At 43.2% G+C, this 26,850-nt stretch overlaps 1 protein-coding gene across 2 annotated transcripts in view; it reads right to left on the minus strand.

The window, feature by feature from the left end:
• The window catches only part of CRACR2A (calcium release activated channel regulator 2A), a 103,839-nt gene that overhangs the window by 55,624 nt on the left and 21,365 nt on the right, over window positions 1–26,850 (minus strand). For both annotated transcript variants that reach the window (XM_039520410.1, XM_039520411.1), the window contains exons 3-6: window positions 24,289–24,400; window positions 21,215–21,377; window positions 11,257–11,403; window positions 1,338–1,428 (exon numbers count right to left, since the gene is read on the minus strand). In XM_039520410.1, coding sequence (XP_039376344.1) covers window positions 1,338–1,428; window positions 11,257–11,403; window positions 21,215–21,377; window positions 24,289–24,400 — 513 coding nt within the window. The remainder of the gene's footprint in view (window positions 1–1,337; window positions 1,429–11,256; window positions 11,404–21,214; window positions 21,378–24,288; window positions 24,401–26,850) is intronic.

Raw genomic sequence — 26,850 nt, forward strand, 5'->3', positions numbered from 1 at the left:
ATGGGAAAAAAAAAGCAGGAAGTGAAACAATCGCTCAAGATAAAATGCTAGGGGTTAGGAGACAATGCTGGATAGAAAAAGCCTGGACACCAGAACATCAGAGGGACTATGGCAGTTTAAAAAGAGACTCTCTCTGCAAGGGTGGGAGTCGGGTGCTGTTTAATAGTTGTTGAGGAGCTCTTCAGGGAGGAACCAGGCTGTGACAGCAGCACCCACTGGGGTATCTGAAGAAACTAGGCCTGCGTAGATTATCATCAGGGATGGTGAGCCTCTAGGTACGATAGATGTGTGTGTAGACTTTTTGTTGCTTTAAAATCCTTTTTCTCTTAAGCTTTGTTCCTACTGGGGTAAATACTTTGGTTTCAGATGTCTGTCTGGTCACTCTATTCACCTCTGGTCACAGATTCCCAAACGGAAGGTCAGCAGGTAATGAACCCAGTTGGACTTGCTGGGTGAGCACAGTAGATACACAGGGCACTGTAGGACTCAGTCTAAGAGTGCGAGAATGGTGGAATTCAACCCCAGGATAGGTAAAGTCCTGAGACCTGTCACCTGAAGAGGTTCACTCAGAGAGACCAGGAAGGGGGCAGAGGTACTCTGTAAGAATGACACCACAGAAATTGTTCAAGAAGGAATTTGGCCAGGACATTGAGACTAGTGCTGCTGTGAAAAGTTCCAGGGGATCTTTTATGATCACAAGTGGTCAGGACCTTGATTTTAAAACCCATGTAAAAGATGGCACCTCCACCAGCAAAGTGGGCTATTGGTTCGGTAGTTATTCCGAAGGTAGGGCCGGCTCCAGGCACCAGCACAGGAAGCAGGTGCTTGGGGCAGCCTATGGAAAAGGGCGGCATGTCCGGGTCTTTGGCGGGAATTCAGCGGTGGGTCCCTCAGTCCCTCTCGGAGGGAAGGATTGGCTGCTCAATTGCTGCCAAAGAATGAAGCAGCAGCGGTAGAGCTGCCACCGAAGTGCTACCAATCATGGCTTTATCTTTTTTTTTTTCCTTCGCCACTTGTGGCGGCAAAAAAAACTGGAGCTGGCCCTGTCCGAAGGAATAACACCACCTCCTGAATATCACCAACACCACTTAGTGCAGTTTGTGGGTGCGCCTTGGTCTCCCATCCAGGTAGTCAGCCAGCCTGAGCCCGCAATCTGATATCACTGGGTGAGGTAGTAAGTGAAATTACGCTTTATCTTATACTTCTCTGTAGACTGTCATTTTGGGGGCTTTCTTTTGCTTTCACACTGGCTGAAATCAATGGAGTTACACTGGTGTAAAAACTAGTGGGAGAGCAGAATTAGGCCTTACATATGTATAATAAAGAGACACAGTCACCTTCAAGAGAAACTGCTCTTTCTCATTTTTGATTTGCTGCTCCATTTCCTCATAGAGATGTTGAATTTCTTCATCATAAGCAGCAATTTTCCTAATAAGAGATAAAAGCACACGGAGTGGGTCTTTGTAGCACTATTTCAAGTAAAAGGCTCACAATTTGCCAGCTTAGCATCGCATTTCTGTTTTAGCACAAGACTCAAGGGAATGATCCTAAGAGCAGAAAAAAAGTATTTACGTACAGCAGGGTCACAGATAAAAACCAAATTGTTTCCCATGGGGGAGAGCAGTAACTGCACTAAAGCTAATAAGGCTGTTTATTTGATGTTTTAAAATTGCCAGCACAATATATGGTGGCTGTTTATCAGGCACTCTTAATAACTGTGGAACCTAAAGCCTAAGGAAGGGAGATCCTAGACGTGACACTAATAACAACAATGAAAATACTGGAAACAACGTTTCTAAATTAGAGCTGGTCAAGTAGGAATGAAAGTGATTTGTGAGTATTTTCAAGTTGCAGCTTTGCTCTACTGTTATTTATGAGACTGCATTATTCATGAGTATTCTTACAACTGACGATTTATTTCTGAAACCATTAATGCATCCCACAAGTTTCAGCACAAAGAATGACTTGTCTGAAAGTTCATATGCTACTGTGTCTTTATGTGCCGTTCTCTATTTTGACACTTGTTTCACACTTGTTTAAAGTTCTAGTCATCCAGTCAGGGAGCAGATTAAGAGCACTTTGCACAAGTGCACACAACTACACAAAGAACAAGGGATTGAATAACCAAGCCCACTCTTTTTGGATTGAGATTGAAACAGCTGGATTAGGCATCTAACAGGATTGATACTGAAACAGCTGCAGTTTGGCACCTGGCCTGAACAGAGCTTGCATGGAGAATTAGAGAGACTTCACTAGCTTTTGGCTGGGTGAGGCGGGAATAAAAAATATATTTTTTGAAATGACCAGCAATTGAAAAGTCATTTCTCAGCACATTCAGAGGATTTTTAGTAGAGTCTCTGTGACATTGCTGAACATTCTCCCCACATGGTCTGACGAGAATGGATACGGGTTGTTACTCAGGCAATTTGCAGAGTGTAACTGTCCCAGAAATCCTCAAAAGTCTTCAAATCAGGAACAGAAGGAAAAATAGGGGGAACAGAAAAAAATCACTGTATGATTTGGGAATTCCCCTGTGAGTTTTCCTATATTCTGCAAATTCTCCTCTGAGTTACACCATAGCAAATCAGGAACAACTCCAGTCAAGCTAACTGATATAAGAATCAGGTCATTTTTTCCCCTCCAAATGTTCACAATGCCTGTCATTTATAACTTGCATTTTTCGTCCCCAACTAGAAAGGTCAGTGTGTAGTCTCAGAATTGACTCTAGCGACAAATGAATGTTGTGCTATATTGACACAAGAAAACAAAATTCCTTAGGGCTGATTCTCCACTGCCTTGCACTTTACATGGTCATTTACATCTATGCAAAATGAGTTCAAGCTGTGTGTGAAATGCAGATCCCCTATGGAGGCTGCTAATCCCCACCCTTCCTCATGATGCAAGTAAAGAGTGAGGAAAATAAAGGGACATTTTATGCTTCCTTACTCCCCTTCATAGGTGCATGGTCAGATTTACATTCTGGCCCAAAATATCTAAGGCACTCTATTCTAAGAAAACAATAATCCATAGAGCAAATCCTTGAAGGGTGGAATTCCATGAAACCATACAAGACTTGATAATCATTTAACAAGATAGCACATGAATGCCAAGATCACATCTGTAAACTCTGTATTTGCCCAATAATATGTCACATTGAGCAGGGTTAGGCTGGTTATATAATGAAAGACCCTATTACGGTGTATATAAAGAACACAGTAGTCAATGTTGCCATGAGAACCATAACTGAATTTTCTTGCTTGTTCAGGTTAAAAGGAACAACTTGAATATTGAATTCATACACTATTGTTTTTAGCACTGGATTTTCTCTAACTTGTGTTTGCAAGGGCAGAACAGGGCTATAATCTGAACATGACATTTGAGAGACATTTTAATATCATGTTTGTTTGTTGTCTGCTTTAGCATACTACCAGGGGGATGACATCTGCAGGCTAAACACACCCAAAGTTTTAATTATTGGTTTAGTCTCCATTCTTAAAGCTGCTCAAATAATAATAAGAAGATAATTTATCATCATTATTTGAAGCATAACATAATCATGAATAATTTATCCCACAAGTAGTGGGAAAAATTCATCAGATAAATTATTTGCTAGATATTTGTCAACCATCTGCAGAGGTGGTAGAATAATGGAAAGAAATTATAATGAAGTGATTTATTTAGTAAAAAAAAAAGCCAAAATTCATCATCAAACAAACAACAACAACAAAACCCCCTATTCACCCTGAATAATTTGACCACCTTTAACTGTTATATAATTCCAACACTAGTGCTGTAGTGCTGCTTTGTCTTTACAATAATCCCGTGGGTAAATGTTTTTGTTTTGTTTTTTTGTTATAACAAATTTACCAAACTAGACCATAACTCTGGTTAGGATAGCTAAAGTGACATGTTCCGGTTATTATGTTCTGGTAGTGAGGTTAATTCATACATGGGATGGTTTCATTTCTGCCTGTTGTTTTAGATGCAGTATTTGAATTTTGTCCACCATTGTTCACACAGACATTTGGTCAGAACAGCCGATACTTCAAATGAAAATTGGTTAGTGTGTTTGGTTCTTTATGGGCTGATCCTACAAGGTTCCAAATGTCCTCAGCCTTCTTTGAAGTCTGGCTCTGCTACTGACTTGCTTTTGTAACGTTGGGAAAAACCACTTCACCTTTCTGAGTGGCATTCATAAAATGACTATATCCAACATTTAGGAACCATTGCCATTCACAAAACCCACACTCATCTGCCACCTAACCTGGTAGGTGCCTACGTTTCCAAATGTAAAGTCCCCCAAGATGCTTAAATTTCAGCAGTTGGGCACATGCACAGTCCTAAGTAGAGGGGTGTGCCTATATCCTAACACCACCTCCCCAGATATGGGCTATAGGGTGTTCTGGGGAAGGTCTGTCTTAATGTCTCCTGTTGAAGTGGTTCTGCTATGCATAAATAATTAGATATTCCTTGGGCCAGAGAAAGAGTGAGAATGACTCTCTAGCTCAGTGAGTAGGGCACTCTCATGGGATGTGAGAAATCCAAGATCAGCAGTCCCAGCTTCACATCAGACACATGGTGGAACTGAACCTGGGTCTCCCACACTGAACCCTAACCACTGGATTAAAGGTTATAATGTGGGGAAGGTGGGACTACACCTTCTTCTACCTCCTCCTCAGTTTTTCCTTGAACAATTGCTGACTTGATTCAGGGCTTGTCTACGCTACCGTGCGGGGTCGATCTAAGATACGCAACTTCAGCTACGTGAATAGCGTAGCTGAAATCGAAGTACTTAGATCTACTTACTGTGGTGTCTTCACTGCAGTAAGTCGACAGCTGATGCTTTCCCATCGACTCCGCTTGCACTTCTCGTTCTGGTGGAGTATCGGAGTCAACGGGGAGTGCTCAGCGGTCGATCTATCGCATCTATACTAGATGCAATAAATCGACCCCTGCTGGATCGATCGCTGCCCGCTGATCTGGTGGGTAGTGTAGACAAGCCCTTAGACACTTAACTCTAGGAGAGAGTTCACAGCTGTGAATCCCAAGTGAAGGGAGGTGGAACAATTTGTATAGTGGGCAGGGCCGGCTCCAGACCCCAGCGCGCCAAGCGCGCGCTTGGGGCAGCATTTTGCCGGCAGGGCGGCAGGCGGCTCCGGCGGACCTTCCGCAGTCATGCCTGCGGAGGGTTCGCTGGTCCCGCGGCTCAGGTGGACCTCCCGCAGGCATGACTGCGGAAGATCTGCCGGAGCCGCCTGCCGCCCTCCCAGCGCACCCTCCGCAGGCGCGTCTGCAAGAGGTCCCCCCGAGCCGCGGGACCGGCAGCGCGCCCCCTGCGTGCTTGGGGCGGCCAAATTCCTAGAGCCGCCCCTGATAGTGGGGGAGCTGCCCCTGATAGTGGGGGTGCTGAGAGCGATTGAACTAAACTGTAAACCCTGTATATGATGGAAACCATTTCAAGCCAGGGGGTGCTGTAGCACCCCCACCACCCCGAGTTCCAGCATCTATGATTAGATGCCTAACTCCTTTTGTGGGGGTGAGATCGAGGCCACTTCCCTGTACTCAGCATTTCTGTTGGCTAGCATAGGCATTAGGCAGCTCAGCATGCTAGCTTTTCTGAACCTCTCTTTTAGTTACCTAATGCTCTGGGCAGCTAACTCGGGCTTGTGAATTCCACTAAGCAGCAGAGCACCTAAATCTCCTCTGTGAATCCTACCCTGAATGCTCATGTTTCTCCTCCCACCCTTTGTCTGTCTGTCTTGTCTGTCTCTAGACTGTAAGCTCTTTGGAACAGAGAATGGTCCAAACATTATGTGTTTGTACACATTCACAAGCACAATGGAGGGACCAGTCTCAGCTGAGGTGCTACTGCTCAATCTAGGTGCTACTGTAATACAAATAAATAATATAAAATGTTGATATTTGCATTAAAGCACAGTACCAACTTTGTGCACAACACTATGGAGGCTGTGAAAGCCTGGACTCCAGTCAAGTTTATAAACCCCGAAGGAACTCCTGAAGAGATTATAAAAGGCACCAAAAATTCCATAGAGATTATGAACTCTTCAAGGACCTATGTGGCATTTAATAACACAAATATATTTTGTCCTTTCAAACCAGTAAGATATAAGTACATCAATAGCTAAAGGGATAAACCCCCTCAAAACATCACTGTATTGTCCAAAACATCACTGTATGATTTAAAAATAATTCCCACCAAGTATTCAGAAGCCAGAAATTCTAAATTAAGATAACATTTAAAAGAAAAATGTTGGAAAGTAAGTGCGTTAACAAACACTGGGAATATAGAACATCAAATACTGTGTAAATGCCAAAAGCATGAATTTTGGATTTGACCGGCTTGTTTCACGTGTTTGGCTATTACTACAGGTGGCTATCCCAGGTGTGTGGCTACCAGCCCAGCTATCTCTTTGAATAGAGAAGACATACATATAATATTTGGTTTAATATAGTCTTGTGGGGTAAATCTTTTCTAGTATTGTATATATTAAAAAAATTTAATAAAGAGCAGGAGGTCAAACTAGATGATTATAATGTCTCCTCTGGTCTTGAAATCTATGAAATGCACATCACACATTCATTAGGGAGAAACTCCAATGAAAAAAACATTTTGGGTTACAATGCTACCAATCTGATTTATTTTCTTTACAGTAATTCAGTTTTCCTAGAGCAGCCAGGAAAAGCAAGCCATCTGTCTTCAAACTGTGATGGTATTTAGTTTGGAAAGACTAACCGGACTTGCTCTGTGTGTACTCATCTGAAAATTCAGTCCAAAACCATTTACTTTCTGTTCAGAAACCTTTCATGGAGTTGTCTGATTAAGCGATAACCCTAATAGAATGTGAGTTTGTGCTCCAGTAATGATCTAGAAGTGATGACAGAAAAATATTGAGGCAAACCATTATCATTTATCTAAAACCAATAGCTAGCAAATACAGAAAGGTTCAATTTAGATGAAGCTATAGACATTTAGTGGAGCAAAATCTCTCATTCTGGTTATATTTGGCATGAATGGTTGAAAAACAGACGTGATAAATCTGTATGTTTCTATGGTTCATTTCTTCAGAGGACATCAATACTAAGATCTGGAACTATGTCAATATTAGCCAATCAAATCACATATGCAAATGTCTTCTTCTTAATTTGCTCCTCAGAGATCAGTAATAGGTTCCCCCCCCCCCCCCAGGACCACAAACTTTGTTTACTCTTTAAAGGGTTAGAGTTTTTTTTTTTAAACATGCTATGTATAAGAAATTCATGATTAGATCAGATCTACTTTTGGGCCAATAAATATTAACATGCATCTAAACACAAGCCATATGGATGAACGCAGTTCTCAGTGAAATCAATGAGGTTACACAGGTGTACATGTAGAATTTGTGCCAATATGGGCTCATTACACTAAGTGAATATAAAAATCACATACAAAAAACTACATTAAAAAAGATAAGTTGGAAAAATCAGGGAATGCTAAAGTTAACATTGCCTGTTCATCCTTAACTCTGCCCCTTGGTACATATACAGAATGATACAGTCTTTAACTACATGACCACCCAGTATTTTTGCCTCAGGATCCCTGCCCCATTCAGTGCATAGATGGGATGGTGCTTAGAAATGAGTCAAATGTTCAAAAGTTAAATTTATCTTTATTATCCAGAGTGTGGCCTCATGCCTCATACTCTGCAAACCATCTAGCACCAGCACTAAGGGGATCAGTGGGTAGTGATCTATCTATCAGGGATCGATTTATCATGTGTAGGGTAGATGCGATAAATCGATCTCCGATCGCTCTCCCGTTGACTGCTGAACTCCAGCTCGGCGAGAGGCGAAAGCAAAGTTGACAGGGGAGCCGCGGCCATTGATCCCGCACCGTGAGGATGCGAAGTAAGTAATTCTAAGTCCATCTAAGATACATTGACTTCAGCTACGCTCTTCTTGTAGCTGAAGTTGCGTATCTTAGATCGATCCCCCCCCCAGTGTAGACCAGGCCTGAATGAGGCAAGTCTCCCAGATTAAAAAGTGTATATTGTGTAATTAAAAAGACTGTATCCTAATGTATTCACACCCAGAGTAGGGGGAAGGATCTGTTGGAGTAAAGGTTTTATGGGGTACTTGGACATTTCCTGAATTTTGAGTGCTTCGTTTTGCAACCTTAAGGTTATTTTAATATATATATTTTTATGGAATTTCCTGGGAGTTGGTTTTTAAGAGAAAATAAAACAAAGAATTTCCATCGTGTGCAACTATTTTGGGGGAGGGATAGCTCAGTGGTTTGAGCCTTGGCCTGCTAAACCCAGTGTTGTGAGTTCAATCCTTGAGGGGGGCATATAGGGAACTGGGGTAAAACTCTGCCTGGGGATGGGTCCTACTTTGAGCAGGGGGTTGGACTAGATAACCTCCTGAGGTCCCTTCCAACCCTGATAGTCTATGAGACAGCAGCAGAATGATCTGTTCAGTCCTATACACTATATACATTTTTAGATATCACATGAAATGAAGCAGGGCTCTTTTGGAACTCAGTGTCCTTCTTTATACACCATCACAGATCATAATCCACAGCAGGGACTTGGCCAGAATTGTTCTAAGTAGGGGGCCCACAGCTCTCCCTCCCCTGCCTCTATCAAACCTCTCCCACTGCACCCAGCCTCAGACACTCCACTACTGCTACCCACACCCAACCCCACACTCTTCCCCCCACATTGCTTTGCACCCAGCTTCAAACTCTGCTCCCGCTACCTAGCTCTGAGCTCTTCCCACCCCACACCCAGCCCCAAGCTCTTTCCCAGAGAGGTGATCAGGCTGAAGAGCATCATCCCCATCATGGGTCAGGCAGTTCTGGGAGCTCCAGACCCCATCCCTCCTCCTGTGTCTCCATTTCCCCTGGAAGCACCAAAAGCTGGATCCAATCCTCTCACCCTCCTGCAGACTAGGGTGCCCCTGCTCTGCTTTTTTTGGAGTGTCTGGCACCATGGCTGCTGGAAGGACTGCAAAGATGGGGGTCCAAGCAGGTGCATGGGGTCACAGTGCCACTTATATTTGGACCTGTTGCCCCTCTGTCCTGAGGGGGGGTGTATGTAACTGCGCCAAATTTCAGTGTGTAGTATTGTGACCCAGCACATGGGATTGTAACGCCACTCAAATTTGACATGGCATCCCCGCCATCCTGATGTGGGGGTGGCTGGGCCAAATTTGAATAAGTGGTGTTGTGACCTTGTGCATGAAGTTGCAGTGCCATTCAAATTTGGCCTGGCCTCCCCTCTATCATGACAGAGGGGCATCTGGGCCAAATTTCCAGTTCCCATCAGTGGCCAAGGGGCAGGGAGTGGGCCTGGGTCCCCTGCCTGCACACCTTGTGGTGCCCTTGATCCAGGTACACCTTCATATAAAAAATGATATTCCACTCAACTTACTTACGTATTCACAATTCCAAAACACTGTTAAAAGATTACCTACTCAATGGAAATTTCCATTCAGGTTACATACCATGCAGGCATAGTGTCAATGGAATGTACATGGCAGTTCATTGACACCAGTGTGCATGCTTGCAATATGCTCTTTATCTTTTGACCAAAGGGCAACTGGTTTTCACCAGCATACACAAAGACACTCCTGGAAGTGAGGAATACATGCCTGTCAAATTTCAGGTTCACGCCATGGGATGGGGTGTTCTCCCCACACACATACACTTGCCTGGAAAGGGTTAATACAGAGTGAGAAGGGGGAATAATTAGCCCAACGTCACAGCTCAGGGGAATCAGGTGGCCAAGGAATCCCCTGACTGAGCGAGGGAGCCCAGCTGAGAAGGAAGGAGCTGGGCTGGGACTATAAAGACAGGAAATTGGAAGCAGAATGGGGCTGCTGGGAAAGGTTGCAGACACTCTTTGGAAGAAGGAAGGAGTGTTTGGAGGCTACAGGGACAGGTAGCCTGTAGTTGTTCCCTGGGAGAGGGGAGTAAGGAGGCTGGCAAACCCAGAGAGGATGGAGTGCCAGATGGTAGGAAAGGGCTCAGGGAAAGCCAGTAAGGTCCAGGAGGGAACCTTTACTGCTGGCTAGAGGGTCCCTGAGCCAGAACGTGAAGTGGATGGTGGGCCTGGGTTCCCCTGCTAGCCACTGAGGGAATGGCACCATAGGGCAGTGAAGGAGAAGACTGCTTGAGACTGCTGATGTGGAGAGACACTTTGAAAGACTTTGGTATCCTGGAAGGGGGAAGCACACAGAGTGACCTGTCTGGAGGGCTAAGTCATGAAGAGGCAGTAGCAGCACGTGCAGCGAGAGAGGGGCCACTGACCCAGAGAGAGAGGCAGAGAGATGGTGTGCAACTGTGGGAAGGGCATTGACCTGGCTAGCTATTCCCCAGCGTGCCCAGGAGAAGGTGCCATCCTAGCCATGAGTGGAACATCCCATCACACACCACATTCCACTAAGGCACGAGGGCTGTCTCTTATTTCCCTCTCTTTGTTCTCAAAAATGACTACATCATTTCTGCTCAAACTTTCCAGGAAAACACACTCCTAGGCTGGGAATAAATTTGTTAAATTTCAGCCTGAAAGGTAAAAGCTTGCCAAAGTTATAAGCATCTGAAAATTACATTTTATAATGAAAACATATGTGGAACTTTAACTATAAGCATCACTATGCGCTCCACTTGTTTTATGTATGACTTTACTCTTCCAGAATTTTAATTGAGTATAAAGGCTGGTCTGTGTTTTCATCATACTTGGCCAGATTCACTGGAACTTTTTGATTGCTTTGTGCTGTTCCATCATCATAAAGCAGCTGTAAATCCAATGTAACCAGCAAGTTAAACTGGGTTTACAGCTGTTTTGCATGGCGTGCTGCAAAGCAGCCAGAGTGTACCGGTGAATCTGATACATTATGTTCTTGTAATCATACTTTTTTATGTTGGCTGTCTGGGAATGGCCACCATAATTGTAGCTGTAGTTTGTTAAAACCAGAATGAAATAACAGACATTTGTGAAAGAATTTCAGACAAGACAATTAGTGAATAGGAAAGGAAGAGCTAAATTCAGCCAATTAGTTCTGTGTTACAAATAATTTGACCAGCTCTAGTGGTGACTGGCTAATGTTTGCTTTAAAATATCTCTGATCAGTAGATAATCTTCAATTCCCCAGCAAGCTGATTGGTTGATGAAACCCCTGTTGGATTCTGATGGCAAGTAGCACGTAATACATCCGAAGCACTACAGAAAGAACACAACAAACAGATGTACCAACTTTTTCAGGGCACACTCCAATTCATTCTTTTCATTATCGGCTTCTTGGAGCTGGGAGAAAACTCTGACCAGGAACTCTTCAAAATTGGAAAGTAAATGAGGTTCATCTTTTCTCAGCTGCGACCAAAGTTGTCTTATATTGCTCTCGCTGAGGGATGAAAAGAAAAGAGAATAAAGTATGTTAGGAGATAAGATTTTTCAGGCTGGAGTAAATGTTTGCAGCAGCCTAGTAACACAAAGAAAATTTCAGCAGCTCATTGGTCAGAACGTGAGGCTTGTCATCCGCACGGGCTATTTATACAGGTCCTGATTGTGACTGGCCTTTGTGCAGGTGCCCAGGATGGGATGGTTGGAGGCAGATGCAGATGGATTCTTTCCATCACTTGTCTTGGCAAAGGGGCTTATTGCAATTTCCATCCCTGTGCATGGGGGAGCTCCATGCACCCCAGGGCACATCTCATCCTACAGGGGGCAGGAAATGGAGAAGGTGGGGGCCATAAGTCTTTATTCTCTGCATAGGCCTACAGAGCAAACTGGGGTTCTTAGAGGAGAGGACTTCGCCACTTGTGCATTCCCCAGTTCACCAGGAAGCTTGGGAGGCGGAGGATGGACTGTGTCATCTATCTATCTGCCCCTTTCCCCCATCACTACTAGTCTCTGAGCACCATATACGTAAATAAAGAAAATGCCACACTTAAAGTATGGACTCTCAATACATGTGACTTCTTTAATGAACACACGGAACAATATTTAGTTCTTTTCAGTTATAACAAAGGGACAATGACTGTCAAGAATGTGGGGTAGGGTAGATATTAAAATCCTGTTTTCCATGCAGGGCCCTTTTAGTGCAAGAAGATTCTGTCTGCCCATTGTGGAATAGTGTGTCTGAGCTATTTCCAGATGTCTGTTACAGAGTAACACACTTTGCATTATCTAGGCCTGATACTCAGCTGCCTGGTATCTGCTGTACTCATTTACACCTGCATAAAGGGAATATAAATGGGGGTAAAACACCACCACTGTGATTTGGTAGCATTTTACACCCACTTTGCATAGTGCAGGGCAGTGGAGCATCAAGCCTTCTCCCTCACATGTTCATGGAGAGTTGCATTTATTCCTTCTTTGTTCTCTGCTTACCTTATTCTGAAATAAAAGTCATGCAGATGGGAATTACGTGTTTTGCTCATTAGGCTTAATTTCCAAAGCTATCTATGTATCTAAAGAAGCACATAGGCATCTAATCCGACAATTTAAGTGGATTAGGCAAACTGTAAAGGCAACAAGGAAGAGAGACAGTATAGAATATCTATCTATAGAGGATTACATTGGAAAGGAGTAACAAGCAACTAACAGTTACACATGAAAAACTACTAGGGTAGAGTGTATTATATTCATAATTAAAAGACACATTTGTTTCCATGGAATAATTTGGAGACTTTTGTGGAATGAGTTAGTTCAAACTTGAGAAATGGGAGCCAGCCCATAAAAAGTATTGGATCCCTACTGAAAACCTGTACTAAAATGCCCAGGGATCAAAATTGAGCCTACATGTCAATATGGACCATGGCTCATTTTAAACATCCTCCTGAGATCAGAACACCGAGCCAGATTACAGTTCTGAATGAATCGTGAAGAACATTCACTTTTACATCCAGCCACCGTTTGTAAGCAGAATCACACAAATGCACACCTAGGGCCTGATCCTTTGAGGGGCTGAGCATCTCCAGCTACAGTGGGAGTTGAGAGCATTTAGCACCTTAAGAGAGATGTTTACCCTCTGGGAGAATCAGGCCCCTGAAGTCCTGAAGCTCAGATTGAACTCAAGGTATTCACTGAAGAAACATATAATCCTTCCAATTTAGTCTGGAGAGCTAAAATAGGATTTTGCCATAAGGTTCCCTATATTATACAGTCCAAAATAGCAAATTATTAGGCCAAAATTGCTTCCTTTAATCTCTGATAAAGACAGATTTCATTTATACTCAGTGATATACTTAGTCCACCTGAAGAACATATGGAGTCAAACTAGACCTAATTAGCTTTCCCCATTCAATTAGAAATCTCTTACCCTAACTTAGTACAAACCAAAGACATTGGGCCAGATTCTGATCTCAGATGGACTAGTGTAAATCTGAAGTAATTTCACTGAATCCTACTCTGTGAAAGTTTGGCTTCTGACCAATTTTTCATATCATTTATTAAGTGCAGGTAAGTAGCATTGTAAGAATCTGGAATCTCTCCTGTGCAGCCTCACATCATAAGATTTGCCATACTAGATCAGATCTTTGTTCCATCTAGTCTGGGATTCTCTTTCTATCTGAGGACAACACCTGGTGCTTCAAAGGAAAGTGAAAAACCTGCAGGGCAAATGGGAAGAAAATATCTCCTGCCCCTATAAATTATCATCATGAAGAATGGAATTAGATTATTTATCTGTGGTGCTGCTTATATGACCACTATTATCATAGCATCTGAACACCTCATGAACATTGAATATATTAATCCTCACAACACCTCTTTGAAGTGGGGAAATCCTATTATTCCCTGGAGGCACTGAAAAACTAAGGGCTAGAGGCACAAGAATCTTAGGCCTGGTGATGCTGAGGATTGCCTAACATCGGGGTGGGGGGAGGGGGGAGAGAGAGAGAAATAGCTAGCTAGCTCAGTGGTTTGAGCATTGGCCTGCTAAACCCAGGGTTGTGAGTTTAATCCTTGAGGGGGCCATTTGGGGAACTGGGGTAAAAATCTGGGGATTGGTCCTGCTTTGAGCAGGGGGTTGGACTAGATGACCTCCTGAGGTTGCTTCCAACCCTAATATTCTATGATTCTATCTAGGTGCCTAGAAAATCACTGAGATTCACAAAGCCTCAGTTAGGTGCCTTGGCTCTCTACACAATGAATGGGAAGAGATAGACGCCTCAGAATGGGATTCACGGAAGTCAGCATAGAATCATAGAAGATTAGGGTTGGAAGAGACCTCAGGAGGTCATCTAGTCCAATCCCCTGCTCAAAGCAGGACCAACACCAACTAAATCATCCCACCCAGGGCTTTGTTAAACCAGGCCTTAAAAAACTCTAAGGATGGAGATTCTACCACCTCCCTAGGTAACCCATTCCAGTGCTTCACCACCCTCCTAGTGAAATAGTGTTTCCCGATATCCAACCTAGACCTCCCCCACTTCAACTTGAGATCATTGCTCCTTGTTCTGTCATCTGCCACCACTGAGAACAGCCTAGCTCCATCCTCTTTGGAACCCCCCTTTGGGTAGTTGAAGGCTGCTATCAAATCCCCCCTCACTCTTCTCTTCTGCAGACTAAATAAGCCCAGTTCTCTCAGGTACGTCTACACTACGGGACTATTCCGAATTTGCATAAACCAGTTTTGTAAAACAGATTGTATAAAATCGAGTGCGCGCAGCCACACTAAACACATTAAATCGGTGGTGTGCATCCACGGTCCGAGGCTAGCATCGACTTCTGGAGCGTTGCACTGTGGGTAGCTATTCCGTAACTATCCCATAGTTCCCGCAGACTCCCCCGCCCCTTGGAATTTCCGGGTTGAGATCCCAGTGCCTGATAAGGCAAAAATCATTGTCGCGGGTGGTTCTGGGTGAATGTCGTCAGTCACTCCTTCCTCTGGGAAAGCAATGGCAGACAAGCATTTCGCGCCTTTTTTCCCTGGATTGCCCTGGCAGATGCCATAGCATGGCAATCATGGAGCCTGTTTTGCCTTTTGTGACTGTCACCGTATGTGTACTAGATGCCGCTGACAGAGGCGATTCAGCAGCGCTACACAGCAGCATGCTTTTGCTTTTGCATGACAGCAGAGATGGTTACCAGCCATACTGCACCATCTACCAATCCATAAATTGGTAAAAAGATGATCATGGTTACCAGTCCTTTTGCACTGCACCATCTGTTGCTGTCATAAGTGCCCCTGGCTGCTCTTAGCCAGGGGCGCAAAAGCCAAAATTGGGAATGACTCCCTGAGTCAATCCCTCCTTTTTGGTATCTAAAAATAGAATCAGTCCTGTCTAGAATTTGGGCAAGTGTACTAGAGAACCACTGTATCATAGAACCAGAGAGCACAGCTGCTCTGTGTCAGATCCAGCAGAAATTATGAGCTGTATGCTATTCACAGGGGGTGCTCCTGCAACAACCCCACCTGTTGATTCCATTCTTCCCCAGCCTTCCTGGGCTACTGTAGCATTGTCCCCCCACTTGTGTGATGAAGTAATAAAGAATGCAGGAATAAGACACAGTGACTTGTTAGTGAGAAATGAGTGGAAGGCAGCCTCCAGCTGCTATGATAGTCCAGACAGGACATTAAGAACTGTGGAGGAGAGGAGCCCAGCATCACGCTGCTAGTCCAGGGGCAATTGAATCTTTTCTTTACACATGAAGGGTGGGGGCTGATGGAGCTCAGCCCCCTGTTGCTATGACGACGATGGTTATCAGCCATACTGCACCATCTGCCAGGAAAAATTAGGGCCAGGCGCCCTTGATTGACCTAACTGATGCTAGTTGGCATGGTTACCAGTCCTTTTGCACTGCCCCATGTGCTAATAGGCTGATGATGAGGACGGGTATCAGTCATATTGCACCATCAGCCACCCATGGCGGGGGGCGGAGGGGAGCAAGGATGTTGGTGTTGAGTGCTGCAGCATCGCATCTATCTGCAGCATTCAGTAAAGATAGGGTGACATGTTAAAGAGTCAAGAGAAGATTTTTTCCCTTTCACTTCTCGGGGTGGGTGGGGGGGTGCGTAAATTGCCGAGCTATGCCCTGACCCACCGCGGACACTGTGTTTGACCCTAGAAGCATTTGGAGCTCAGCCAAGAATGCAAATACTTTTCAGAGACTGCAGGAACTGGGGGATAGCTTGAGTCCTCCAGTCCATGAGCGTCCATTTGATTCTTTGGCTTTCCGTTACGCTTGTCACGCAGCAGTGCGCTGAGCCCCTGCTATGGCGTCTGTCTGGAGATTTTTTAAAAATGATTTTGAATTTCGTCTTCTGTAACGGAGCGCTGATAGAACAGATTTGCCTGCCCTTACAGCGATCACATTCGCATGGTCCATGCGGGAGCTCTTTCTTTATTTTGATTTTTTAACTGCATCACCACACGTGCTGATCGGAGCTCCACGCTGGGCAAACAGGAAATATTCAAAAGTTCGCGGGGCTTTTCCTGTCTACCTGGCCACTGCATCCGAGTTCAGATTGCTGTCCAGAGCGGTCACAGTGGTGCACTGTGGGATACCGCCCGGAGGCCAATACCGTCGATCTGCGGCCACACTAACCCTAATCCAATATGGTAATACCGATATTAGCGCTACTCCTCTCGTTAGGGAGGAGTACAGAAACCGGTTTAAAGAGCCCTTTATACCGATATAAAGGGCCTCTCAGTGTGGCGTTAAATCAGTTTTACGCTCCTAAAACCGGTTTAAACGCCTAGTGTAGACCAGGCCTCAGCCTCGCCTCATAAGTCATGTGACCCAGCTCCCTGATCATTTTCATTGCCCTCTGCTGGACTCTCTCCAATTTGTCAATATCCTTTCTGTAGTGGGGTGGGGGGTCCCAAACTGGATGCAATACTCCAGATGTGACCTCATGATTGCCAAATAGAGGGGAATAATCACTTCCCTTGATCTGCTGGCAATGCTCCTACTAATGCATGGTTGGTGGCTCCTTGCCTAAAATAGCTAATGGCAGATGGCAAGCTCAGGGGTGTGTGCTAAGCCCTTCTTAGCTAAGCCCTGCTTATCAAATTGATAAACTAAACAGTAATAAGTCACTGGGATCAGATGGTATTCACCGAAGAGTTCTGAAGGAACTCAAATGTGAAATTGCAGAACTACTAACTGTGGCTTGTAACTTATCATTTAAATCAGCTTCTTTATCAGATGACTGGAGGATAGCTAATGTGATGCCAATTTTTAAAAAGGGCTCCAGAGGTGATCCCAGCAATTACAGGCTGGTAATCCTGACTTCAGTACCGGGCAAACTGGTTGAAACTATAGTAAAGAACAAAATTGTCAGACACATAGATCAACATAATTTGTTGGGAAAGAGTCAACATGTTTTTTGTTTTCCACTAGAATTCTTTGAGGGGTTCAACAAGCATGTGAACAAGGGGGATCCAGTGGATATAGTGTACTTAGATTTTCAGAAAGCCTTGGACAAGGTCCCTCACCAAAGGCTCTTAAGCAAAGTAAGTTGTCATGGGATAAGCGGGAAGGTCCTCTCATGGATCAGTAACTGGTTAAAAGATAGGAAACAAAGGGTAGGAATAAATGGGCAGTTTTCAGAATGGAGGGAGGTAAATAGTGGTGTCCCCCGTCCCCGTCCCCCGCAGGGTCTGTTCTGGGACCAGTCCAGTTCAACATATTCATAAATGAGCTTGGAAAAAAAGGGTAAACAGTGAGATGGCAACATTTGCAGCTGATTCCCTGTGATCTGAGGGGGAGAATGGATTTGAACAGAGACCCGCCACTTCTCAGATGAGTGCTCCAACCATCAGGCTATGAGTTCTCCCTTGGTCTCTCCTGTTGAAGCTGTTCCACTGTGGATAAATGATGAGACTCATTGGCCAGAAGAGAGAGCGTGAGCAGGTATGAGAATGAATCAGTAGCCCAGTGGTCACAGCATTCACCTGAGAGGTGGAAGATCCACTGCCCCTGCATCAGTGACACTTTTAAATTGTTTATACTCAGTGGAACAGCTTCAGCTGGAGAGACTGAGCAAGGTCCACATCAGAATACCCTACAGTCAGTGGTTACAACACTCATGTGGCCTGAGAAATAGCAGATCCCAGTTCAAATCCCTCCCCCTTCAGGTGGCAGGGGGACTTGAACCCATATTCTCTCACATCCCAGTTGAGTACGCTAACCACTGGGCTAAAAGTCATGAGGGAGGACCTGCCCCCCGATTCCAGTCATTTTGTGTAAGCCCACCTATAGGGGCCCATCCCGGTGGGCAAGGTCTGAGTGCACTTACCAGATCGGGGTCGCACAGGCAAGTTAGACAGAGGAACACCTATCTTCCCCCTGTTCATGCATCACTCTGGGGCTTAGGCATCCAGACACCTGGCGTGTGGCTGCAGTGTGCATGTGCAGGGGCAGGAACACAGGCACAGATGAAACTTTTACTGAAAAAGCGTATGCCTTGAGTGAGTTTAGGTGCCTACAGTGTTTGGGGCAGCTGAGCGGCAGTTTTGTGAATCCCAGTGGGGCCTGATTCTGGGATGCAAGTGCTTAAAATGGTAGTTAGGCACCTATGTCCTTTTGTGACTCTAGATCAAAGGGATTTGCCCGGGTCACACAGGATGTCTGTGGCAGAGCAAGGAATCCCAAGTTCCAGGCTTGTGTCCCAGGGGACCATGCGCTGTCATCCCTATTATCTTACTTTTCATAGCTACAAACGTTAACAAGCTCTGGCTCCTATATCTTCTGACCCTCCTCATTCCTAATCTTAGTTATTAGGTCTTCTCTAAATGCATGCGTCATTCAGAGCATTACTGGAATCCCTAGACTGTGATATAAAACCTCTTAGACTGTTTACACAAGGAAGGGTCAGAGCTTCCTTTTGTAATGGACACCACAGAAACTATATCTAATTAGTGATTGCAGAAGAGTTATCATTAGGCTAGAGAAGAGATATATGTTTTATTACTACTAATGCAGGACCTGATCCAGCTCTGATCACAATCAGTGAAGAGACTCCCACTTCTTCCAATGGGAGTTGGACAGGGGGCAAACTCATTTGAAGCCTTTTTCGTTGAAAGTCAATGAGACGTAAGCTCCGAAGTGCCAATTTGAGCTCCTAAGTCACTTAGGCACTTGAAAATTTTATCCTTGGTCTTCTGCTTCACCAATTATGTTTGATCAGCTTAGTTCCAGGGTGAGACTGTTTCAAAATTGAAGCATTTCATTTTCAGAAATCTCCCGTTTTAAAACTAAAACATGTTTTATTTAAAAACAATTCTGCCAAAAATGAAACATTGGATCATTGCAAAACACAACAGGATCGAAGATTTGCCAAAATTCATGTCAATTTCTTATTCTGTTTTTCTGACCTGCTCTATTTTGCATGCACATTAAAGGCTCCATCCTGGACAGTGCAGGTAGGGAGCGTTGCTTGTATAAATTCAAGGTAAAAAGTGATGAGAATGACAGGAAACGCAGGGGAATCTGATCCTGCAGTAATGAAAGTCCTGCTGCACAGCTGCCAACCTACTCCTGCCTATGACAGGGAGCAGGATTTAGAGGGGATAGCTAAGAACCTCTGTAGTATGAAGAGGATCACTTAAGGACACATCCTGTGAGACTTGCCCATTCTCCACCCACACCCTGTCTCCTTTCTCCTGTGCTCATGCAAATCAGACCACGAGCATGCAGAGAGCTTTTGTTGCTCTACGTGTAATTAATTACATTACAGTGAAGTGCTCAACCATACATGTGCACTTGCATAGCCTCCATTCCCACTTGAACTAGAATATAAGCTTGTTTACCACTTCTGCACACCAGAAAAGGATCAAAGCCCTAGAGGAGCAGAGACGACCACATTGTAAATTAATATTCTGAACTTTACCTTAGAATCAAGTATCTAGGGACTGAGCCAAAGCCCACTGAACTCAACAGAAAGCCTCCCATTACTGACTTTAGTGGACTTTGGCCCACACGCCACGCTGCTCACTGATCACAACTAGGGAGGCTCTTGCATGTCCAGCATATTGTTTCAGTCAATTTTCTGCACATCATTCCATTAGCTTATAAATATATCTTGTAGATGACCTTGTCTCAATTATATGCAGCACAGAACCGGGCAGTATGAAACACAAAACACTTCACAATTATTCTAACTCTTAACAAACGAAAGCAAGGCGCAGCCTATTTGTGTAAGCTCGGACAGAAAACTGGTCTTTCAGTGAATAAACAAGTCAAAGCTAAGGTCCGTTTTCTTGCCCTCTGCACAATTTCTTTACATCTTGTTTCCCCCACAGATGGGAGCTTTCAGAGAATCACTAAACTCACAGTTTGTGTTTGAAATGTCCCACAGGAACATATAAGACCTGATGGCTATTTTAACAACCAGCATGTCCCTGAAATAGCCTTACTGTACAGAATGTATCTGATGTTTACTGGATAATGCCGGGTAAAACAAACATACTAATTCAAAATAGTTTGGAGAGATCAGATTTAAATGATATTAGATGTAAAAAGAAGAAAAAAAAATCCCAGCATTCAGCATTCTGACAACTTGGTATTTTAGAGCAGTCATTTTATTTCATTGACAAATGTCACACAAACATAGATTGAAAGCCCCTTTGTTCTGTGTTTGTAGAACACCTAGCACACAGGGGGCCTGGTCCCTCGCTGGAGCTTGTAGGCGCTACCGCAATGTAAATTATTAATGATTAATTGTTAATATCTACACGATTATGAAAGGGAACTAGTGATTTGTTATTCTTAATTGATACAAAGGCAATTTAAGAATACTTTGCCAAAGGAATGCTCTCTAAGGATTCTTTATTTGCAAATAATGTCATTTTTGGATACACAGATAGCATATCAATATTACCGTACATATTTTCAGAACGTGTGCCACATCAGTGCTTCATTTGTGTTGCTCTCACATGGCACAAATGCATGTGACTATGAGAGTTTAACTGTGTTGTCCTCATGGGGCACAAATGTGGGGCGCTCAGGGTTTTTTTTTTAATTTCATCACTTGCAGCAGCCAAGGAAATGAATATGAGATCGCTACATCACAAGGGGCCCTAATTTTGATCTCTCACTGTAGTTAGTCAAAAGCATCTCCACTGAAGTCAGTGGTGACACACCACTGCACAGTGGGTGTAAATGGGAGGAGAATCAGGCCCAGGGTTTTCTAACAAGTGTAGAGCTCAATCATAAAAGATTATGAATTTTACATTGTCGATACTGCAGCTTGTATGACTTACTCTTCTAAGATCTTGTTCGTTCCAAGCCGGTCCATCAGATCTGAGAACTGCCGGTCCTCATCATCATCGTCAGCTTTAGCATAGCTCTCTTCCCACTTAGACTGATAGACATTTTCATTGTCAGACTCATGCCTTTCATTCATCTGCCCATACAAAAACTGACCTAAAATTTAAAGATGTACATCATTTAAAAAATCTGTTTATAGAGTAATTAGAAGTCATTACAAGAATGAGTGACTTTTATTAGCAGTCTCTCCCAGGCTGTCTCTACACTCAGAGTTGGGGGTGTGATTTCCAGCTCATGTAGACGTACTGACGCTAGCTGTCATTGAACTAGAGCACTAAAAATAGTCATGTAGCTGGAATAGCAGGGGTAGTGGCTAGGGTGACCAGATGTCCCATTTTTAAAGTGACAGTCCTGGTTTTTGGGACTTTTTCTTATACAGGTACCTATTACCCCCCACCCCCTGTCCTGTTTTTTCACAGTTGCTATTTGGTAACCCTAGTAGCGGCAAGGTGCTGCATGGGTTAGCAGCACCAAGTATGTACCCACCGGGTTTAGGCAGGTTTGTTCTCTGTATGGCTAGCCCATGTCACTGCTACATTAATGCCAGCTCAATGAGAGCTAGCCAGTGCTTAATTTGTGCTGGGACTTGCCAGAGCTGAGCTCCAGGTCTGCCTGGCAGTTCATAGCCCCGGCACTTCTGGGCTTGCCGTGTCAGTTATGAAAGTAAAAAAATTGCTTGAGCCAGGGACCTCTTTCATTACAAATCAAGCACCGGAGTTAGCGCAAGTACGTCTACATGCGCTGGCAATCACACCCCCACCTCCAATTGTAGACATTCCCCAAGATTGAACTTCACAATAAACAGAGCTTGGTAGGAAGGAAAATGCTAGTTTTCTCATTTTGAAAAGGGAATGTGGCCTATCAACTAGAGCAAGAGATCTGGAGTCAGGGCTCCTGGGTTGGCCCCTTATTCACCATTTAACCCTGGATAAACCACACAGGCCAAAAATTTCAAATTTACAGGCCTAAATTTAGGCACTCAAACTAATAAATAAGTGTTCTGACTTCCAGAGGCACTGAGCATCCTCAATTCCCTTTGACTTCAATGTGAGTTTGTCTAAGGACTGAATAAAAATGGAAGGATCTGGCATAATAAAATTAATAAATAATAGGTATTAATAATAATAAATTTATCTGATATTTTAATATTTTGCTTTTTCAGCGTGTTATCAGATCTTGGCCTACAATGGATCCCCAGCTGAGCCCCTAATGTACTTGTCAATCAAAATTAGATGTTCCTTGAGCTGCTTTTTCCCCATTCAACTTTACATATTTGCAAAAATCTGTCGACTTCTACCTACTCAGGACTTTTCTGTATCTGTCTTGAGTTACATACATTTCTAGAATCTCGTGCCTGTTGCTGGTGCAGAAACACAGCATAATTGGAGCATCATGATGGCCAAACGATTATCGAAATATTCACAGTGGATCAGATTGTTAGCTGTAAGTTGATGCTGGTTTATGCCAGCTACGAATCTGGTCCAGTGCAGGTGTTTACAAACAGCAGGCCACATTCTGGCCTTGGATTCAGGCACATTTGAATATATGGGAGCTATGTACATCTGAGAAGAAAATTTGACCCTGAAACTGTCTGCAAAATACATAGTATCTACAGTATTTTCATCACAGAACTGGATAGCTTCCTTTGTCTCTCCCTCCAGTCTATCCAAACCACTGCCCTGAAGATCTTTCTTCTCTTTGGCTGCTCTACTGATAGCACCTCACTCTTCAAATCAATCTCAGCAGCTTCCTCTTCCATTTGACATCATGTTAAACTTCTCATCTTCATCTTCACGGCCCCTTCACTCTCTCTTACTCCGACTGGCCCTCTGACTCCCTGCACTCTTCCCAAACCTCCCTCCTACCAGCCCTTTTTTGTGTATTTCTCCCACTCTTGGCTTCATGTCTTTTTCCATGCCAACCCTGAGTGCTTGGAACCCTATCCTCCTTCTCACAAATCAGTCACTTGCATCCGAAGAAGTGGGTATTCACCCACGAAAGCTCATGCTGCAGAACATCTGTTAGTCTATAAGGTGCCACAGGATTCTTTGCTGCTTCTTTGTTGCTTTTACAAATCAGTCACCCTCACTCTTGCCTTCAATGGTGTTTTTCCATTGATTTCAATGGGAGCCTGAGCACGCCTCAGGCCTGTCCTGTAAACACACTTCTTCCCCCAAAGTATTTCAGCACTCATCTCCTAAAAGTAGAGTTGGTTGAAAAATGGGGATGTTTTCTGCTGAAAATTTTGATTTTTTTTCCCCCTGGAAATACAAAAACCAAAATATTTTGATTCAGAAATGTTGTCGTTGTATCTCAAGGGACTTTGTAATACAGGTTCCTCATGCTCCCATTATCCGCTACAGGCCAGGCTCCCTGGTCATACTATATTTCCTAGGATATGCTATGATGATATCAGGATACACCTTCTTGGAGGGGGAGGCAGTGGTTCCATGGGAGTTTTTGGCCATGGTGCATCATTAGAGATGCAGTCCAGCCAGGGAGCTCAGGCCATAGAGGAGAATGGGAACATGAGGAATCCAAACTACAGTTCCCTTCAAGCACTTTGGCAAACTTCCCAAATCAAAATATTTTGGGTTTTGGCCATTCTTTTTTTTTTGGTGAAAAATCAAAATTTTCCATGGAAAGCAGACACTTGTGAAAAATGTTTAGTGGAAAACCTAATTTTCTCTTGAAAACCAGTTTAGATGGAAATTTTTTGACCAGACCTACTGACAAGGCATCCCCTAGAACTCCTTTCTGGTAACATGAAACCTCTCTGAAGCAACTAATCAAGAGACTGACAAAAATGAATTGCATAATGGAGGAGGTCTTCTAATAAAGGTGGACCAGAACTGTGCTCAGGTATGTCAGGGTGGCCTTTTGTGCAGGGTTCACTGCAAGCATCAGGACTACACTGCAGGTTCCTTAAGGAACCATGTCTCCTTACCTGTCTATGAAGTACTGAACATGGATGGAGATATACACAGATTTGCATTCCAAAACTCACTTAATCCTGTCGTGAACTCCTCAGGTGTAAGTGAACCGTTGCCATCTGCATCCAGAGTATCAAATACTTTCTCCAGCTCCTCCAGGCTAAGAGGTAGCTCACCATGAAGTCTCTGAAATGACAAGCCATGCCTCCATTACACTATTTATTATAAAAGTGGTTAGTGGAAGAGAAGAATCTAAAGAGCAAGACAAGAACATCAGTAATTTAGAATGACAGAACTCTAAATTTCCTGCAAAATGGAAACTCCTCTCACCCCGCACCCCCCAAATATCCATTTTGAAATGTTTGAAATGAAACATTTCAATTTTTTCTAAATAAAACATATCAGTGTTGACAATTTTATTCATTTTATGTTACTATTTTATTTTATTTATTTTATTAATTTATTTTACTTCTCTATTTTATCATTTCAAATGTTATTTTTATTTTATTATTGAAATTTATTTATATATATTATATTTGTACATTATTTTCTAGGATAATTTAATTTTTATTATCATAAACAAAAAGTATTTTATATTACAGTTTCTTTTTGAAGGTGCCTCCTCTTTTACTTGGAAATTGAGCAAATTTGATATGGAATCAGTGAGACAAAAATGGATCAGAACAATATTAAAGTCATTTCAAAATAAGAGTGACATAATGAGATATAAATTAATCTTTAGTACATGTTACTGCAAGAGTCTGATATCACAGACGTAGAGTTGTGTTCAGGGATGAATAGATTATGGGAGTCAAAAAAGAAGTTGTAATTAAAGAACTAGCAAGAGCAGGACTCTCCTCATCTGAATGGGTGTGGTGGTTACCCAGCTCTAAAGGATAAACAAGGCTAGCTCTGCTCTGTATATTTGGATGGGATATTGAGGAGATTCCCATTGACTTCAGTGGAGCAATATAAGGCTCTGGTTTGTCCTCAGCCCACAAAGGACCCACTGCCATATCCAGAGTCTCTTTCCATGCAGTTTTATTTTACAAACATAGGTTTAAAAACCCCAACCCATGAAAACAATTCCTCGGCCCACCCTGGGCTACAGCTCCCAGGGGATTTTCCCTTTGCCTCTCTCAGTCCTTCCTGCTTCAGAGCCAACTGCAGGATTCTCCTGTGCTCTTTTAATTGAGCACCAGCTCTCTGGGCTTTCTCCCTGGAGACCCTTTTCCCCCAGATCCATGTGATGCCCCTCCCTCCTAACTGGCCAAGCTGGGAGCACTTGTTCTACCACAGGGGAACTGGACCTGCCTCATTTAAAGGGGACAGCCACTCTGTGACAAGCAGGCTCCGAGTATCTGAGCTAACACTAACTGTAACTTTCCAATTTGCTGGCCTCTGTATTTTTTTAATTCTCAACTTTTGATCTCAGGTAGAATATAAAGTCAAAGAGAGAGACTTGATCCCACCTCAATTTTACACCTGTGAAACTGCATTGATTTCAGTGACATTACTCCTGATTTACATAGTGGTTTAGTGAGAGGAGAATCAGGCCCGGTGTTTTCAAAAAGGATGTTTTTTGTAGTTTCACCTTTAATCCGCTCAGCTAGAAACAAAAATAAGCATAATGCAATGCCACTTCAAGTGGTTTCATGTCACTAGTCCCAGTGCTCTTTATATCTATTTTTAATGAATTGGAGATTTACTCATATATAAAGCTCATCACGCATGCTAAACAGCTCCTGAAAGAGCTGTTTCATGTTGTGAAATCAAAGACAAAATTACATTCTTCTCTTTGCAATTCAAACAAGTTCTCTATCACCCTTCTCAGAAGCTTGCAGCAAATAGAGTTACATTTCCTCTGTATGTGTAGAACTCAGACCTGAATGGGAATAAATATCTTTTACCCTTCTTGTAGCAACAGACATTAAAGTTCAAAAATACGTGAGGGTTCCCTTGTATTAAAAATTAAATCCTATTTTCTTTTTACCATTTTAATCCATATACATAAATCAAACAAAATGGTGATCTAGAAAGATGCCTAATGGTCCAAACGTTCAAACATTTACTACCAGGAATAACACACTTACTACTGTGATTTCAATGACTTCAGTGGGACTACACAGTGTAGTAAGCACTACAACCAACAGTAAATGTTTACTCTAACATTTTTTTTAAACTTTGCAGTCAGTAAAACAAGTAATTTGAAGGAAAAAAAATTCATAAACACACACAGCAGAAAACCTGCAACTGTTAACAACCTGAGCATTGATTTGTTTGGTTTTTTCAGAATGGGTAATTCTCCGTGTGTTCGGCACGTTTTACGATTACACTAAACAGCTTTGTATGTGAAGGTGTTAAATCCTCCCAAAAATGTATTTAAGACATTTCCACTGTCACTACTTTGCTACTGCTCCTAAATTCTATTTAATCCATTAGCACTGAAGTAAAAAATTAATGAATACACCCAACGAGTGCTCTGAATGTACAACATGAATAGCTGCAGAGTGGGTTGTTGTTGTTTTCCACAACACACCTGATAGAATATCTCTCTGAACATTTCCACAGCATGGGCCTGATCCTGTTCTTGGCAGAGTCAATGGCATTTTGCCTATTGACTTCAATGGACTCAG

This window comes from Mauremys reevesii, linkage group 1, assembly GCF_016161935.1.
Source record: "Mauremys reevesii isolate NIE-2019 linkage group 1, ASM1616193v1, whole genome shotgun sequence".
Lineage (NCBI taxonomy): Eukaryota > Metazoa > Chordata > Testudines > Geoemydidae > Mauremys > Mauremys reevesii.